Source organism: Abrus precatorius, unplaced genomic scaffold, assembly GCF_003935025.1.
Source record: "Abrus precatorius isolate BTA unplaced genomic scaffold, Abrus_2018 Scaffold9, whole genome shotgun sequence".
In the NCBI taxonomy this organism is placed as follows: domain Eukaryota; kingdom Viridiplantae; phylum Streptophyta; class Magnoliopsida; order Fabales; family Fabaceae; genus Abrus; species Abrus precatorius.
In genome coordinates, this window is record NW_020874439.1 from 27,468,306 (window position 1) to 27,486,770 (window position 18,465).

At 32.4% G+C, this 18,465-nt stretch overlaps 2 protein-coding genes and 1 pseudogene across 3 annotated transcripts; 1 reads left to right on the forward strand and 2 right to left on the reverse strand.

Annotated features, from left to right (window-relative positions):
- Positions 1–1,361: 1,361 nt before the first annotated feature.
- Positions 1,362–3,904, reverse strand: LOC113851138 (glucuronoxylan 4-O-methyltransferase 2-like). Its single transcript, XM_027481618.1, has 2 exons — positions 2,930–3,904; positions 1,362–1,601 (listed from the first exon to the last, which is right to left on the reverse strand). The coding sequence occupies exons 1-2, from the start codon at positions 3,902–3,904 to the stop codon at positions 1,362–1,364; spliced, it is 1,215 nt and encodes a 404-aa protein (XP_027337419.1).
- A 4,877-nt stretch (positions 3,905–8,781) lies between these two features.
- Positions 8,782–13,559, reverse strand: LOC113851454 (pentatricopeptide repeat-containing protein At1g02060, chloroplastic). 2 transcript variants are annotated; one of them, XM_027481941.1, is made up of 4 exons: positions 13,407–13,559; positions 11,101–13,296; positions 10,887–11,021; positions 8,782–9,105 (listed from the first exon to the last, which is right to left on the reverse strand). In XM_027481941.1, exons 1-2 carry the CDS (start codon positions 13,511–13,513, stop codon positions 11,169–11,171), a joined length of 2,235 nt encoding a protein of 744 aa, XP_027337742.1. In that variant the 5' UTR covers positions 13,514–13,559; the 3' UTR covers positions 8,782–9,105; positions 10,887–11,021; positions 11,101–11,168. The 2 variants fall into 2 exon arrangements, with proteins under 2 accessions (XP_027337742.1, XP_027337743.1); XM_027481942.1 differs by having other exon boundaries at positions 8,783–9,105; positions 10,887–11,035; positions 11,173–13,296; positions 13,407–13,507.
- Positions 13,560–15,519: 1,960 nt separating this feature from the next.
- Positions 15,520–16,953, forward strand: LOC113851139 (annotated as a pseudogene).
- The last annotated feature ends 1,512 nt before the right edge of the window (positions 16,954–18,465 follow it).

Here is an 18,465-nt window from a genome sequence, read left to right on the forward strand (position 1 = left end):
TCCACTAATGAAGGTAAGTTTCTTTTTATTATTATTTGTATGAGTTGTAGTTGGCGTAACTGTTAATAATAATCAAAGCCGACTATACCAGTCTCTGCAGTCATTGGTGGGTAATTCCATGTGGTCTTTTTCTTTTGAGGCTTTTTGTTATTTTGTTTCCTGTTCTATTGGTTTGGTGGCAAGACCAATGGATCTTATGTTTTGCCTAATTTTTAGTTATCTAAGAGTTGTTTTGATGATCAAGGATTATAGTTTTCTTCTTAAAATGTATGCTTGTCCATTTAAAAAATCTCAATTATATTTGGTTTTGTGTTTTTCTGCTCCTCCCCCCTCCCTTTCCTGTATCATGTCTATTCAAATGCGTAACTTCAATGCATGATCAGTGTTGCATTTTGTTTGAAATAATCAGCTCAGTGATGTTGGTAGAATGCTACCCAGAGATAGAAGTTACCAGTTTTCATCTTTATATTTAATTATAAAATTGTTTTTCATGTTGTGGACTACAAGCAATTGTTAATATTTATTTTATTACAAACAGGTTGATAATCTATCCATATATGATAGGCTTAGGATGAATCGGCATTCGACGTCTTATCCATCATTGTTTGGCTAAGGTATCAGCGGCAAATAGTGTAGATCAGCTTGTGATGAGAGGAGTTAGTAAGAGTTGGATGTTTATATATAGAGGCTATGTCCTCCTCCACTGCTAACTTAGTTTTCTAGGTTGAAAACTGCATTAATACTTTGATTAGTTTGATAATAGAAGAGAAAACCTAATCCCTAAAGATCAACGCAGTCATAGATAATAAAGATACTTATACATGATATATGATGTATGCAGTGTTTTTATAATCTTATATGCCATCGAAGTTAAATCTTACTTAATATTTTTTGGAGGTCAAAAGGCGCTCAGAAGTATAAGAGACCTCTATCAATAGGTTAAAGAATTGATCACACCCGTGAGTTTGACACCACAGCTTGACCCAGAACTTCAAAATAATGAGTCTATGAATCTTTATTACTTGTGGTCCTCACATAACCCAGTTTGGACCAATGTGGTACTCACTACTCAATCAATTTTCCAACATTAATGACCTCCTCTCTCTCTTTTGGTTTTGGATTTTGTTTCTGCTTTCTTATTACTATAATATAAAGCTTTGAAGAAGGTGCTGGAGTGAATATGGCAATGTAGCATTTGTCTTTATACGCAAAATACTTAAGACTTCTTTCCAGATCATCATGGACATTTGAGTGCAATGGTGAACATGCATGCATGATATATTTTCTATCTTATGATCCTTGTGTTGCATATTAGTATGCAGAAACCCACCTGAATCGCTTGAAATTGTCAGTGTAAATGCTCATTTCAGAGCACCTCCACCATGGTTTGAAGCAAATGAGGAGTTGAGATGCATTTTTTCAGGAAACCTCATTTCCTCTTCAAATACGTCAGGGGAAGTTTGTAAATTTGAATCCAAAACAGGTGAAAGCAGCTTTAGGAAAAAGATATAAGATTGAGCAAGGGAGGGAGAAGAGAGGAGAGCTTGCGAGGAGTGAATATGTTCTCTACTGTCTTCCTCATTTTGGCAGGGTCTAGCTATCTGGTAGCAGAAAAGAACACACATGATAATTTGAGAGGCAGAAACAAAAGTCATTCGTGGTTGAATTTCAATATGAGATGGATATAAAGATACAAAGTTATACTGTTAAAAGAATGGTGAGTTTTATCTTTTTTGTTGTAAATTCTACTATCACTGATCTAGTTACTCCAATTGGACCAACCCAGTGGTTAAGGGTCAGGTTTAAACTGGACAAACTGGACCGGCCTGTTACATTAGTGGGCTGGGGAATGCATATACACCTATCTTACTGACAACATTTTATTATCCTTTATTAACAATTATATTCTGAGATGTATAAGTGCTATTGTTAAATTTACAGCAAAGTGGAAAATGAGGAGATGGATTCATAGCACTAACGTCTGATGCCGGTTAATTTAGTTTTCCTTCCTTCAGCAATACTACATCACATTGGTATTTCAATCATTTATTTGTAATGTTATAAATGTGTTTCTTTTGTTTGTTTGCATTTGCAGCAAATTGTTATCGACGGTGATCATACAAGTGAGTAAAATTTGTGATGACAATCTATTAGATAACCCATAGTTAGTGGAATAATGAGTTAGTTTGGGACTTGGATGATTAGAAAATTAAGCATCTTGCTTATAAATAATAAAAAGGGTGGAGAGGGAGCGGTATCTCGTCATTTGTGAAAGAATAGGGGGCTATGAGCATTGGAAGGTGCAGACCCTCAAAGTTCTACAGCGTGTTCTATTTTGTAATTGGGATTTTGTCCCTACTCTTCCAAATAAAGATATCAGATTTCTATCACAATCTATTCAAGGGGTTGACATATTGTGGCTGCTGCGACTTTTACTATGGTTGATCAGCACAAATATTTTGCAATAACTCAGCATTTTGAGAGTATATCAACCAGCTTGATTTTCAACATGGGGTTCTATTGACAGTTTTAGATACCATGGGGCATCATGATCCACAGTAGTATTATAAAAAATACTGAAATATTCTTACAAGTTAAAAGATCTAATTTCAATGTTCCTTTTTTAGATAAATTATTCAGGTATTTTTCATAATGATTCGTATTTTGTAAAAGCAATAGATGTGCCAATGCTGATCGACCTTGGAGGAAGCGTGATCTCTGCCCCTCTATAAAGATTTTGTTTAAGATAACCAGTATTTGCCCTGCACTCAGTATCATGTAAGCCACTGTGATTGTATTGAAAGTTGAAATTGAACTATAGTTTAGTTTATCCAGTTGCTTAGGGTGAAAAATGCTAATTGATAGCGAGTTCTTTATATCATCTCTATAATGAGAATATTTACTACTACTTTCGCATAGTACTATTTACCCCAGCAGGGCAGAACCCTGTAGAATTTGAGGGACCTCTCATTCTGAAATGCCATAACTTCCCTTTAGAATACAACAAATTCTCATCACACAGGAACTCCCAAGAAAACCATTTCTCTATCATACGATCTACATCATGTACTACTACATCTGAAGCATTCCCAGCTCTAGCTAGTACACTTGCAGTGTAAATGGTTGCCATCCTTCCTGGTGACTCTGGCGAATCTCCGCTGGGTCCATCTACCACCATGACATCCCAATTCTTCTCATACACTTGTGATGGCAAATTTTTCAATGCGAGCTTGCATTTGGATTTTTGAAGGAATCTGTGGTTTGGTGCACATTCTGGGTTCTGCCTTGCGTGCTTCAGCAGTTTGTATGCAGCTTTTGCTGGCATGTTATACTCAAGCTTGTATATTTGAGTACTGTTGGAGTTTATTCTCACCTTGCTTACTTTATCAGGATCATCCTCGAGAAAGATGGTGTTACCAGCTGCATTCATGGAAGAGAGGATAAGGTACTGAGGTTGAAACCCAAATATGAGAAGGTTGCATGGGGATTTAAGAGCAATGAGATCTGATAGAACTTCGAATTCTTTCTCAGTCAGGGTGTTGTTGTTGTTGTTGTTGGGAGGTCTTCTAGGTTGCTCTGAGGATCCAGGTGCCTGTGATGCAACTTTGTTTTGGGTGGACAAAGGTGGAGAACAACTTTGTTGAGGAGCTGGAGACAGAGCAAAAATTCCAGGGGTAGAAGGTGAGGTCTTGACACTCAGGCTCAAAAGTCTGAGTAGTGATATGACTGAAAGGATCAAAACTAGGATAGGGATGAGTTTCTTTTTGGTGAGATTCATCCCTTTTGTTCCTTGCCAGTAGTTGTGAATAGAAGGTTGATTTTCTTGTGCCCGAGTTATGAGTGGAGGTGAAAATTGAACTAGAGGTGATAAGAGAGGACGAAAATGAAGTATATCGGGGGGCATCTTAGTTTTTTTTCCTTTCCTAAAAAAAAAACTCTCTTCTGAGCAAACTTCTATTACATTACATCCTTCTCCAAGTGTTGTGAACTTTTGATTGTAATAGCTGTTCTTATGTGCTCCTTTTCATCTTATTGAGTAGGGAAGAAGGGATGCTTTTGCTTGTGTTACAAGTATCACCTTTCTTTTCATCCAGCTGCTTTACCTAATTGTTGTGGCTGCTGGTTGAACTCTAGAAATTAAACTACTAATGTCTCTTCCTTAGAAAGATATTTTTCATTTGAATCTTTTGTCTGGGTGCTGACATGCATCCTTAAGTTTGGTTTATTGTCAAAACTTCTTTTTGTTTGGTGATCATGAGTAAGCCTGAAGATGGATAGTGGGTTGTTGCTGGGTCTCTTTCAAATTTCAGTCCATGTGACTAGAGTGTTTTTGTCATTTCATATATTGTGATTTGTGATTGGTGACGGTGAGCAATGATTGATTATTATTTTACGTTTCTCCTTTCTGATGTTAGATTTTTCACTTGCAAACTGAATGCTCAACTAGCCAAGTTTGCCATGGGAACATGAGCTAGGGAAGTGGGAAAGTTGTTTCAATCAGCTGAGTAGTATATTATACTTCTTATGGAATTTCCTTTTAGAAGAAGGGAGAAGAAAACAAAACAAAAGAATATTGATCACATTCAGAAGGGCTACCGAAAGATTTATTTGAGGGATAAACTTTCATACCATAGACAGATTGTAGTGTGTAGAGGGAACAAAGGCAACAAAAACCTAATACGATCACTTAATGCAACTAAGGGAAAACAATTTTTTGAACATCAAAGTGGGACAACGAAAAGTTCTATCCTTTAATATATATTTTTTTCTAGTGCAATTTTCAAATAAGTATATAAAAAATTAAAAAAGGTGAAATGCGGAATATAATTGTATAAATGTAACATATTTTGATGTTCAAATAACAGAAACTCGAGTCTGTGTTGTTATCAATATCCACGATGTGATTGAAGATGGAACTCACCAAGTAAATCGCAGCTTTGGGAAAAACAGAGGGTTTAATTTAAAGTTTCAAGGAGGCTTCGTGGAAAATTCTAAACCGAAAACTATAGTAATGTTGACTGATTATTGGCCCTAAGATTTTGTAATCTGTATCCTCCAACAAGAATTATGGCATTTTCTAAATTCTTTTTGAGTACACCTGTGTTTTGACCTATTAACTGCCAACGAACTATATAAATTTATTATTATGAGTTTATCAATAAGTTGGGCATTTTAAATTACAAACCTATTTTTTTAATATTTATTACAGTTAATGAACAGATATCCATTTAAAATGATTGTTTAATATTTATTATTTACCTCTAAGTTGTGACTATTAATAATTTTTTATTGGTAAGTTTGCTTTTAAAAAAAATCTAAAAAAGTCCAACATAGTTTTATGTTTATGTTTGTTTTGGTAAATTTTTTTATTTCTTATTTTGGTAAAGTGTGTTTATGTTTGTTTAGTTATATTAAATGAATTTAATTTAAATACAGTGTATTTTTTTATAATGTCATTTAATTATGGATTATTATATCAACAAAAATATATTAATTTTTCTAATAACTAATAAAATTAAATTCATGATATGTTTTAATTGATTGATTCTGTAAAATATTTTATTATTAACAATAAACTAAAAAACTCATTATATATAATTGTTAATGTGACCTCTACACATAATATTCTTTTTACAATATTTAATAACGCATAATAAGAACTGATGTATAATAATTTCTTATTAAAAATTATAAAATACCACTGAATTTAATCATTAATAATATAAAATTTTATAAATTTTTAAATAAAAAATGTTATTTATTAATTTTTTATTATATGTCCTAGCACACCGTAGAAAAAAATCCTTTTTTCAGGCATAGCAAAACAGCGTACCAGTCTATCTCCATAAAATTCTCTTACGATAAGAAATTATTAAATTTAATATTTAATATAATTTGATGGCTTAATTATCCAGTAGATGAGTATATTAACTATATTTTAAAATAATACAAAGCATTTTAACGTGTAAGTATGGTTCAGTGGCAATAATAAGTGATTTTAGGGGTGAGAGTATAGATCTATATTAACAGTAATTGACTTTAGTGCTGATGAATTTTAATAAACGTTGATCATAGTTGGCGGGCGAAGATTATGCTGATTTTTTATGAGGATGATTCCACCATAATGACAATTTTGTGAGATGCTCATAATACTATGCTGCTAACTCTACCCACAATATTTGCCAGAAATTGCACAATCGTTTTTACCTTTTGTTAATAATAACTGTCTTGTAATGTCAACTATCAGTGGACCGTCCGAGCAAATATATTTTTTATGAAACTCTCATAAATAAATTTAGAGATAATCCAAACCAAATACAAAATCTAAGTCTAAACTTTAGTTATCTAACATTACACTTAGACCTTAGTCTAAATCAAGTCATCATCTTCATTTTAGAGCTTCAGCATCCTCTCAAACGATCTTATCCTCCAAATCTTCATGGTTTTCTTCGTAATTTTATCCTTCACTCTTCTAACTATTCTCAGCCAATTTTAAATTTGTCATAACAAATACTACATCTTTCATTATATTTTACTTCAAACAATTTTTTCTTTTAATATATACCAAAATAAATTATAATATATTAAATTATAATTTAAGAATTAAAATAAAAAAATATTTAACTAATCTACTATATAAATTTAGAAAAAAGATATTTACTTATTATATCAAAAGTACTCTAATTATATTTACACAAGAGAAACTAATGTCAAGCTTAGTATCCAAATAGCAAATTTTTAAAATTTAAGATGCTCATCTCCATGAGACACCCACTAATTAGTTGACAAACACATCAATAGTGTTTCTAGCCTAATAATTACCAAAATTAACAACTTGCTTTCTAAATGAATTAAGTTGATAATTAATTTTACATTGTTCATCTTCATTAGGCACCATTCTTATCAAACAATTATATATTCCACACTTAAGTTAATCAACCTTAAATTTAGGACTATAGTGCATCTTAGAGTTAAAAAAATAGCTTGTAACATGCAAAGACCTATAAAGTTGTTTGTTTCATATTTTATCTATGATATTCTATATAAGTACACAACAGATAAAGAGTAAATAAAAAAAAGAAATAAATTGAATTAATGATCAAAATTTAATATACAATACAATATAGACCACACAATATCTACTAATTTAATTTGATAATGATTACCTTTTTTTAACTACATTGAAAGCGGTTTGAATATTCTCTTTAACTTGATCTATTGCCTCATAAATAAAGTTCATAATTATTTCATCTGAATAAACCATTGGAAGAATTTTGATAAGAGGAAATGCAGCCTTCAAACGAGTGATAATATTCTTTTAAAACTCTATTCAAAATCAATTCTTCATTCTTTGTCTTAACAAACTTGGAAGACTTCCATTTATTAAATGTGAACATTCTTATCAAAGCAGCTTTATTTTCTTGAAAGCACCATCGAGTAAAATAAGATGTGACAAAATGAATAATTTGCTGCATTATCAGTCATAACTTGGGCTATATTTTTCTCATCAATCTCTTCAACATCATCAAGCATTTTAAAGATTTTATCAACTATTTTTTCTACATGAGATGCATCAATATACTTCAAAAATATTGTTCCTTTAAAACTACTTATTAAAAAGTTCAACATTATTCTTTTTTTTTTGTGAGTTCACCCATTAGTCATTAATATACATCTAATAGTATTTCATTCAGCTTTATGTTCTTTTAACCTCTCTAGTAAACTCTATTTCCTTTTTTAAATACTTTATTTTAATCTCATAATAGCTTAGTGGTTTAAATTCAAGACCATGACTAGTAACTAAATCACATAATATTACAATCAAATCATACAAATTTTATACAAACCTTCTCCATTCTTAAGTTTCTTACCCTAAACTTAATCTAGATACTTGACTCAAGTTAGATTTAGGATTTGTTATGAAAGAAAAGTGAGATTTTGGTGGTCAAAGAAGCTTGATCGTGTGACAAGGTGTTATTCTTACTCACAGAAGAATCATATTTTAGGATTAATTACCTTAAGACTTAATTTTGACAGATTTAGTTAAGTTACTCAATGAATGTGGAAGTAAGATAGTTGAAATCATATTTACTCATTGAAGATAAAGTGTTAGCAAGTGCATTTGAATCCAATCTCTTTTTTGTATAAAATTTTTTACTAAATTTTACTCTAGTTACTTTTACTTATTTTCATGCAAACCATTATTTCAACCATGTTATTCCATTTTTATATATAACCAAGAAAAAAAATCACTATTATCACCAAATCCCTAAAGACAATATCAATTTACTACAACGAAACTTGATCTCCTTGCCAAATGTTACAAAAAAAGATCACCACTTGTAGCAAAATTTTTAATTTTTTGCTTAATCACATGAATTTTCTACCAATAGGTGTTAGCCTTGAATTAGTTGCCAGTAAAACTTAGATTCAACGACAACAAAGCTTGAACAACCAATTAATAAAATTCAACAGTGTCCATGTAGAGCTAAAAACTTGGGTAGCAAGGTCTATATAAAAGTCAACAAATAATAGAATTGTCAAGTTGTTACGTTATATTTTCAAGGGCCAATCATAAAAGGTCAAAAAAATCATAAGTCTAACCAATTTTAGGTTTGGCTACACTCAATTTTCTTAAGTATTTTTAAACTTTTCCTCTAATCAAGGTTTTAAACCCTAATTTTAGGATTTTATTAATAAATATCTATCTTAAAATTAATTATACAATTCTTTTATTTTATGGCATAAATAATCCCTAAAATTTGTCTAAATATTATATATGCACACATAAAAGTTATTTCATTTGTAAGGCTATAAAATTGGGGATGTTACACTAGGCTCACCTGGTGAAACATTTTTTAATGAAGAATCCCTAGGACTATTCTGTTATGACAACTAGATCGCAATGTGCAGCAACCACACATCACCAGATCAGAGAAACTAACCACCATATACTAGATCTGCAACAGCCACCATCACGTGCCTTATTTTCATGGGATTTGCATGTTGCGCTCTGATTTGTCAACAAGAAGATTGGGTGCCTGTGCTGCGCTTTTTTCCAGGCCAGAGAAGTCAATGGCAGTGGTTGCCAATGGCCAGAAAACACTGTGAAGTAGGTTCGTCAGAGATAAAATAATCAATAAGAACAGTGTTAAAATATGAATATTTTAATCAGGAGAGTTGTTAAAATAGGTAAAAAATGATGTTGCACCATTAGTGTCACCTTCTAACAAAATATTAGATTTCTTAATTTCTTGTTCAATTTTGACAAGATGAACTGATTGAGACTTAAATCCTAGCCATATAACCAAAGATCTAAACGAGTTTGACTGGAAAATGCAATATCAAAGTCTTGAAATATATAAACTAACACTGTACTTTTAGAATGGCAAAGAAAAGACTAATGCACTGACTTGGTGGCGATGTTTTAACAATCTAGCAAAACAAATGGAACTTTCGTATTGGAATACATTAGAGTGGACACCATGTTTAGTGTTAAAAAGTTTTGCACGAGAAAGTGAAGTTGATAATAACAAATTGATGTCTTTCTCACCATTCTAGTTTGTCAATCCTTTTGCTTGATCTAACAGTAGGGGACTGGCACATAAAACTAATTACTGTAGAAAACAGTCATAATCAATCACAAAATCTTTACCATTTTATAGATATATAGAAGGGAATTAATTTCTTTGCCTCAGAGTACTTTTATAATCTTTTATGACATAAGCACACGAAGAGAGCCCAACCCAAAAGACCAGTCCATTAGGTGGGAGAACTTCAAGGCTTAAGTACCACATAAGATGCACTCAATGCGAGACTCATTAACATTGCAGCCCCCTTTTAAGGCTGACTTCCTTTTGGTGGCTCCACTCATCTATCAGTATACGGTACATTGTTCCTTAACCCAGCCTAAAAGCACCAATTGTTATGACTTGACTCAAGCACATGAAGAGACCCCAACCCAAAAGACTACTCCATTAGGTGGGAAAACTTCAAGGCTTACGTACCACATTGAATATCTGTTTCTACTCAATGTGGGACTCATCATAATCATGAGCAACACCAAAACATTCTTGATCAAAACAATTAACAAGAACAGGACAAAAACAGGTATATTAAGAGGAAATGAGATACTCTCTCTAACAAGTCTACTAAGATTTCTCATGAGCTTGGAGCACTAAAAATGTTTGATGGTATTTGAGTCTTATTTATATCATATAAATGCAATGTGCATTATTATATCAAGATGCTAAATTATAAATCTGTTTTTCATATAACTCTTGAACAATGAATGGACACGGTGCTGAAAGAATGCTCTCTAGAAATGGAAATAATAATCAATTATAACTACCAGATTTGATAATTAAAAAGTATTCAGGAAGTTTTGCAGATCTCCATTAGAAACTGAGGCATCAGAAACTGAGCTTATTTACAACAATCCATTTTCAAATAATGCAAAAAGCCATCTCTTATATAAGCCAGATCCTAGAAATTCCAGGTTCTTAAGGAGTAAAAGCATATTCTGACTATAGCTTATTTCCAACTATCCTTTTTGAAATAATGCAAAAGGCTGTCTCTATTAATATGCTAGATCCTAGAAATTCCATGTTCTTAAGGACTAAAAGCATATTCTGACTATTCAAACATTTTATCTTGAATTAACATGTTTGGCATGTATAGATAGAGTTAAAGTTAGACGACGGAGAGCTGATTAAATTGAAACCACTATTCAATGAAATATGAGCAAATGCAAACAATTAACATATTAGCATAACATGCTGCATTTAAATTTCCCTTCCTTGTTTTGAAAGTCCTTAAACACAGAAAAAAATCAAAATAAAGAGGCAATAATACAAGTGTTTTATGAATTGTTCCAAATATATTACCAAATTGAGTCACCCATTTATACATAGAGCTTGTCTACTCCTGAACAAGAGTTTCCCCAATCTACATTGACTCAGATCCTGTTTTCAGCAGATAATGGATCCCTGCCTCTTTCAATGCCATTCTAGCTTCCTAATCTGTTGCATGTATCCTGTCACATTATTTTAAACATCAAACTAAAATCTTCTACTAATTGAAGGAAAGATCGACTATCACCTGTAAAACTTTTGACGACCAAAATGGAATAGATGAAAACAGAAGCCTACAAAGGCACTGAACATTACTCACATTTTATTAGGTGTGAACATCTTAGAGCTATAATTTAGCGCAGGTTTATCTATGTTCTCTAGTTTTGTTATTCTCTTTGATATAAATGCAGCTTCCTCTATTCTTCCCCTTGCCTCTAGAGCGGTTACCAGGTCATTTAGGCATATCAATTGCTGATGTAAACCCTTCTCCACCAATTCATAGCATAAACTAAATGCTTCTGAAACTTTTTGAATTTTACAAAGGTCTAGAATAACTGAATTACACAAATCAATATCGACATTCTGATGATTTTCCAAACTAAAAAGCAACATTCTGCATGCTTCTGATGGCTTCCTTCTCTTGCAAAGAAATTGAACCACTTCTTCTACTTTAACACAGTATCCATTCTTGTAAAGCAACTCAATAATTTCAAATGCTCTATTTATCAGTCCATGCCCAAAAAGTAGCAGTAAGCTCTCAGTTGACATTCTTACATTTTGTCTGATATTTTTCTCCAGCATCATGACAATAACATAGGCAGACTCATGAGCACAACCCTTTTCCAAAAGTTTCGCCAGTATTGAATGCCAGGTAGATGTTTTAGGTTGATAAGAGCTTTTAAGCATTTTCTCTAGTGTCTCCTTTGCAAGCAGAGGCTTATCATTTTGAAGAAAACCATCAATCAAATAATCATATATCTCAACATCAGGAAGAAAATTTCTTCTGAGCATCCACATCAAAAGCTCATATCCATTTTCATATGCACCTTCACTACAATGTCCCATAATCACTGTCTTGTATGATAGGGGATCTTGAGTGCCCCTTTTCATTAGCTGTCTAATCACCCTCTCAGCCTTCTTAGTTTTACCATGTTCACACAAATACTGAAAAATAGGACAAAAAGAGGCAGCAAGTGGCTTAGAACCAAAATTTCTTAACAAGATTTCCTTTTCAAATAACTCATCAAAAAGCATCTCTGCCATATTCCAGTCCCCTTTCTGACATAAACTTCTTATCAGAATGCTGTATGAGGCTGAATCTGCTGGGACCTGAAATTTTTTCATGCTTTTAAACACCTTCAATGCTTCTTCCATATTTCCTGCACAACAATGTAAATGGATAATTATATTGAAAGTACATGTATCTGGATTTAATCCACAATCCCCTTTCAATTGTTCCAAAATATCTTTCAGCTTGTCCAACTCGTGTGCCTCACAAAGTCCTTTTATTAGAGTATTATAGGTAACTATATTCGGCTTCAGCCCCCTGCCAATCATCTCTTCAAGAATAACCAAGGCCTCATCTACTTCTTTTTTCATACAATACCCTCGAATCAAAGTTGTATAAGTAACAATATTAGGATTCAAATCCATGCATTTCTTGCTCATACCATTCACTAAATTATGAGCAATTCTAACCTTCCCTGCCCTACACAAACCATCAACAAGTGTATTATATGTTACAACATCCGGATTGCAATTGAAGCTCATCATCTCCTTAAAGAACTGAAACCCTTCATCAACCATGGAATTCTTACAAAACCCTCTGATCAAAATATTATAGGTACAAGTGTCCGGCGTAACGCCATACGTACTGAGCATTTCATCATACACTTCTTTCGCCATATTAGTCCGGCCCCTTCTAAGCAATATAGACAAAACACTGTTGAATGTGACCGCAGATGGCGAAACGCCAATGGACTTCATAATCTGAAAAAGCTTCATAGACTCTTTGAAGAGGCCAGCTTCACCATAACTCCTAATCAAGCTATTGAAGAACCTGTCCTCGAGCTTGACGGTTCCATTGGACCTTTTCTCAATGGAAAAGAGGAAATTCCTAGCCACATTGAGATTCCTCTCACGACCCAGAATTTCTAACATGATGAAGTAGGATTGGGCACTGTGAGGGAAACCCATTTCCTGTGCCCACTTGAAGAACCGAAAGGCCTTGGATGGGTCCCTGATGAGGCGAAGAGTTTGAAGCACAGTGGTTTTGGAGAGAGGGGTGGTGAGAGAAGACAACAACCCTTTTGACCAAGGATTGGAATTTATGAGATTAACCATGGTTTTAGCTGTTTTACTTGAATTTCTTAATCTGGGTCTTTTGTTTTGGTTGTGTTCTTTAACCCCATTGTGGTTTTGTGTGTGATCAGAACAAAAGTACCTGAATTCAAAAAATAATAATAATAATAAGATTTTGAGAGAGAAGAAAAACACAAAAACAAAAACAAAATGAACATAAGAAAAGAGAAGAAAGGACTTCGAGAAGGGTACCTTAGGGTGGAGTTGAAGTTGAGGACGGGAACGAAACGCTGATTTGTAGAGACTTGTGACGAGAGACTGAGAGAAACCATGTTGTAGCAGGGAACTCGCCGTGGCATATTGTCATTGAACGCCGTTTCAACCCTCCATTTTGTTTTTTCATCCGCATTCAATTCGAATCGGCACTACACCGCTCCATTTGAAGTGAAACAAAATTTACATATTTTAAGATATCAATTTTATCATTTTATAAGAAAGAACAAATATCCAATTTTGCAAAACAGAGTTACAGTTCTATATAAACAGCAGTAAATCAAATCAATATTTAATATCTTAATTATTCAATACTTATTTTTAAAAATATTATTTTAATTTTTTGAAAGAGTATTCTTATGTAATTTCTTACTTTCCTTTGTTTCATTTATTGAGTATATATATACAACTCTCTAAGATAAGGAATTAAATAAATTTTTAATATTATAAAATAAAAATGTGATATTTCAATTTAAAAAGATTAAAAATTATATATATATATATATATATATATATATATATATATATATATTAGCAAACATAACTAACAGGAGAATTACATATAAAAAAAGAAATTATTATGTTTAATATTTAATATAATTTAATTTTCACACTGATAGATAGATAAACAAGAGAGAGCAGTGGAAGATTTAATTTGATTAAAAATAATATTTTAAAAAAATTGTAATTGGTCCATTCTTTCTTTTTTTTCTTTTTTGGGTCATTGATCGGTCCATTCTGAAGTGAGGAAGCGGACATTTTGCCAGAAAAAATGAGTCTTCTTTGTTGATTTTTTGTGCTTAATTGGTAGCGCGTGAAAAAAAACACGATAGCGCGTGAGCCGGGGAATATATTAATAATTTTCTCTTCCAATTTTTAGTTCAATATTATAGTTTTATTTGCAAGTATTCCATTCTTGTGCTATTATTATACCTATAAATGCTTACAAAAAAAAATTACTATATTTAGGAAAGTTTTTAAAATATAAATAAAATTGTTAAAAAATATGCATAATTTATTTAAAATAAATTGAATTTAATATAAAAATTAAGAACATCAAGTATCCTTTTCCAAGAGACTAGAGAGTGATAAGTCAATCTTAAGAAAGTATGCTATTAAGTTATATATATATATATATATATATATAGAGAGAGAGAGAGAGAGAGATGAATTGATTTAACATATGTATAGAATATTATCATGAAAATTCGATATTTGATTAAGAAGATAAATAGGAATTAAGTAGATAAATAGGAAATTGATTAAGCAAATTAAGTAAATTTATAAATTGTCTAAATTTTATTTGTGACTAAGAAAGACAAATAATAAACCAGATCATGAATTGAGCATATTAAATTTAAATGGAAGAGGGTTATTTTAGTTTGATATTTTTAAAATATAAATATAAAATAATATATTAACATAAACGCAATATATTAATTATTTATTTATTATGATCAATAATATATATTTATTAATTTTAAAATAAAAAAAAATTGTCCACCCTTCCTTCGGTCTTATCGCCAAAATCAATTTTTTCATACGATTTTTGTTCCTATTTCTTACAAGCTAATGAATGTTTTTTCAATTCCTAGAAAGCATGCAGCCAGAGTAGCACATTTTTTTACGTTACTGCTGAATTTAATCTTTGGAATCTGAATTAGTTTTGTCTCGAAGTTGATTTCACTATGCATGTGGTTTTTACTAGTCCAATTTTCTTTCCCAATCAATTCTATTCATATTTTTTGCTGGAAGCTCTTCAGATGTCTAGCAGCCGCTGAAAATTACCAAGAAATCTTTTCAAGTAGTTAACTAGCCAACTTTCCCAATAATTAAGGAAAATTGAAACAGTAACTCTGATATAATACTTAACAAAAAGATACGGTTGCACAGATCCTTGAAATCACACATGACATGAGGGCATGCTTTGTTGACATTCTCCAAATTTTGTCAAATGGTCATTTTCCATCCAAAATATTAAATTCCCATGGTGATGTGCATTCCCATGGTCATTTTTTTATGAGGCTTTTTATGCCTATAGACATATGTCTTTTGGGCATCTTTCTACCTAAGATTACACAAGTTATTGGCAATGAAAAGCAACTATATTTTGTTTCTGAAAATGTTGAAGACTGAAGAAAATATTGCCGTGGGAGCAAACAGCAAGGAGAATGGTGGATCTGGGGGTAAAGTGATCAAAATTCACGGCTATGTTCAGTTCATGCTTGTTATTACTTGTCGGTTCTATTTCAAGTTATCAACTGCTAAAACTTTATGTCAGGTAACAGACCAGGAAATGGTAGAAGATGAAGTCAAGGACATTCAGAATGTTCCTGTAGGACCTATACACAGATTAATAGCAGAGAATGCCAAGTCAAACAGTATGGTTATAAAGGTAACTAGCAAACTCTCAGTTTCTTTGTTTCTTGTACATGCATATAATGTTATCTGTTTCATTGAAACACAAATGGAATTAATTTGGTACCGAAACAGAAATCACATGTGGTTATTCCTCCTCATATCACAGCTGAAGCCATATCAAAGATCCGTGATATTGACATTAGATGGTCAGGTCCAATAACACACAATGAAATGGAATATGTTAAAAAGTATGCCGTGGCAAAGTACCCAGAATATGCTGGTCTAATTGAAGGAGATGGGAATGGTATAGACTTGTCTAGCTTTATCATCAATGAGGAGCCTTCAGAACCCATGTCAGATGATAGGAGGAAGTCACCAAAAGGGTCTTTTAGAGAGCCTTTGTTTGGAAGTAATCTCCATTGGAGAGGACCCAGTTGGAGCCATCGAGACTACTAGATATCCTCAACAAAAAATCCTCATTTCCTGGAAGTTTCATTTCAATCCCCGAAATCCAAGCCCAAAATAAGTTCTTGAAACACTGTGGGTTGCCGGATGATGAATACTTGGTTCTCTTCACTCCAAGTTACAAAGATGCTATGATCCTAGTGGGGGAAAGTTACCCCTTTAGTTAAGGGAAACTACTATATGACTATTCTTGGTGAACAAGAAGATTATATCAGGGAATTTGCTACTTTTAAGGAGTCCAAGGTGATCCTGGCACCCAAGACTTGGCTTGATTTCAGGATCAGAGGGTCTAAGCTTAGCCAAAATTTTAGGAGGAAGTGTAAGATCAGCCTAAAAGGCTAATTTGCTTATGCAGCAGATGTGAATGCGACATTGCATTGGATGTCAGAGGCTCATAGGAACTATTGGCATGTTCTGCTTGATGCCTCTGCATTGGTTGTGGGAAAGGATAGGCTTCATCTTGGGCTTCACAGGCCTGACTTCTTGGTCTGTTGTCTTGATAACACTCATTCCAATCCTTCAAGAATCACTTGCCTCTTAGTGATAAGGAAATCCTTTGACACCTCCATTGCTTCTTCTCAGTTTATTGGATATGGATGAATTAGAATGAGATGCAGGCTTGTTTGATATTTTTTGACAAAGTTTGAACAGCATAGCAATTAGCAATTAGCAATTTCTTAATTTGTATCATGAACTCGTGAATTTTCCTGAAGTACTTGTTAGATTGAATAAATGCTTCAACACACATATATAGAGCAAACCACTTATTTCTGGTTCAAAGGTAATATTAGTAATGTATACCTGATCATTTGAGTGATTTATATTTACTAGTTATTGATATTGTGATCCTTGTTTGGTTTTAGCGGCCAAACCATTTTTCCATGATAAACTTTTATGGCTTCACTATTTAATTTATCGGAGAGTACTCAAATAGTTAAATCATATGTAACTCCCTTCGCTGTGGTCAAGGAAAAAAAATCCTACGTAGCTCCTTGGTAATTAAAACAAAAAATATCTATATTATCTTTCATCAGTATTAACAACTAAACTCAACTCTTGGTATTTTAAAAATTAAGCCATTAGCCACCAAACCCTTAGATTCCAAGAACTTGCAACAAACTCTTCGACTTCTACTTTGTATGGTCTATCGTACTAAACCAATAGCCACCAAACGCTTAGATTCCGAGAACTTAAAGTTGTCCAATTTTGCAAACGCCGGTCATTCATAATTTATATACGAACCTACAAAATACAAATCCTGCTTTCAGATTTGTCAAAAGATCTATATTTAGGGAAATAGGGGCTGCATTCCGGCGTAGACCATGATATGCTAGTCTGCAGGACGAAGGTTTAAAAGGGTTTTTGTCCTTCTTTAGAAATTGAAGAATGTGATAGGAGTTGATGCTGTGGGGTATGCAGGAGTGAATCTCAAGCATGATACAATCAAACACACAAAATTAATGTTTGGGAAAAAACAAAAGATGAAACTTTTAAGTGCAGTTGAAAAAAATGCTGTTACTGTTAGTACTTAGTACTGTTTATGAATAGTTTTACTAAAATAAAACTTTAATTTTAAAAGAACAACAGATAAGTTTTGTTCTGAATAATTTATTTTTTCAATTTTTTACACAAATTCTGCCTTCTTTTGGGGATTGGAATCATGATTTGCTGGTGTCAGAAAATGATACAATCCCTACGGTCAATATGTACACAGTTCGATCTTAATCCAATTTCTCAAGTTAAGCACGTGGGCTATTTTCCAAATTTTAATTGAGTATAGCTCAATTTGAGCTGTTAGATCAAAATTAAGCAGCACTCATTCGCTAATTACACTGACTTCACGGGTTTTAATGACAACAAATCTAAATTCAAGACAGTCGTAAGCCACAGATAGTAACAAGGAGAGAAATAAAATTACACTTTTACACTAACAATTTCATCGTTAAATGATTTTTATTGAATAATTTTATGTTAATATAAATCTTTAGATTAAGAACTTCTATCATCTCAAAATTAGTTAATATTTTATTTATATATGCTAAAATTAACGTAATATATTTTTTAAAATATATATAATTAAAGAATATTTAATTACATTTTAATTTCATTGTTATATTTGTTTAATTTTAATAAAACTTAACACGAATAATTGAAATAATATCTAATAATATTGCCTGTGTAATTATTTGTATAGCTTATACTTATATAATTT

What these genes read in the sequence shown, in the direction of transcription:
- LOC113851138 (XM_027481618.1), bottom strand. Translation starts at nt 3,904, where the DNA reads ATGCCCCCCGATATACTTCATTTTCGTCCTCTCTTATCACCTCTAGTT. An exon ending in CAGGGTTCTGCCCTGCTGGG is followed by an intron (nt 1,602 to 2,929) that starts GTAAATAGTACT and finishes TTCTGCTACCAG; the next exon opens with ATAGCTAGACCCTGCCAAAA.
- LOC113851454 (XM_027481941.1), bottom strand. Translation starts at nt 13,513, where the DNA reads ATGCCACGGCGAGTTCCCTGCTACAACATGGTTTCTCTCAGTCTCTCG. An exon ending in AACTTCAACTCCACCCTAAG is followed by an intron (nt 13,297 to 13,406) that starts GTACCCTTCTCG and finishes TTTTGAATTCAG; the next exon opens with GTACTTTTGTTCTGATCACA.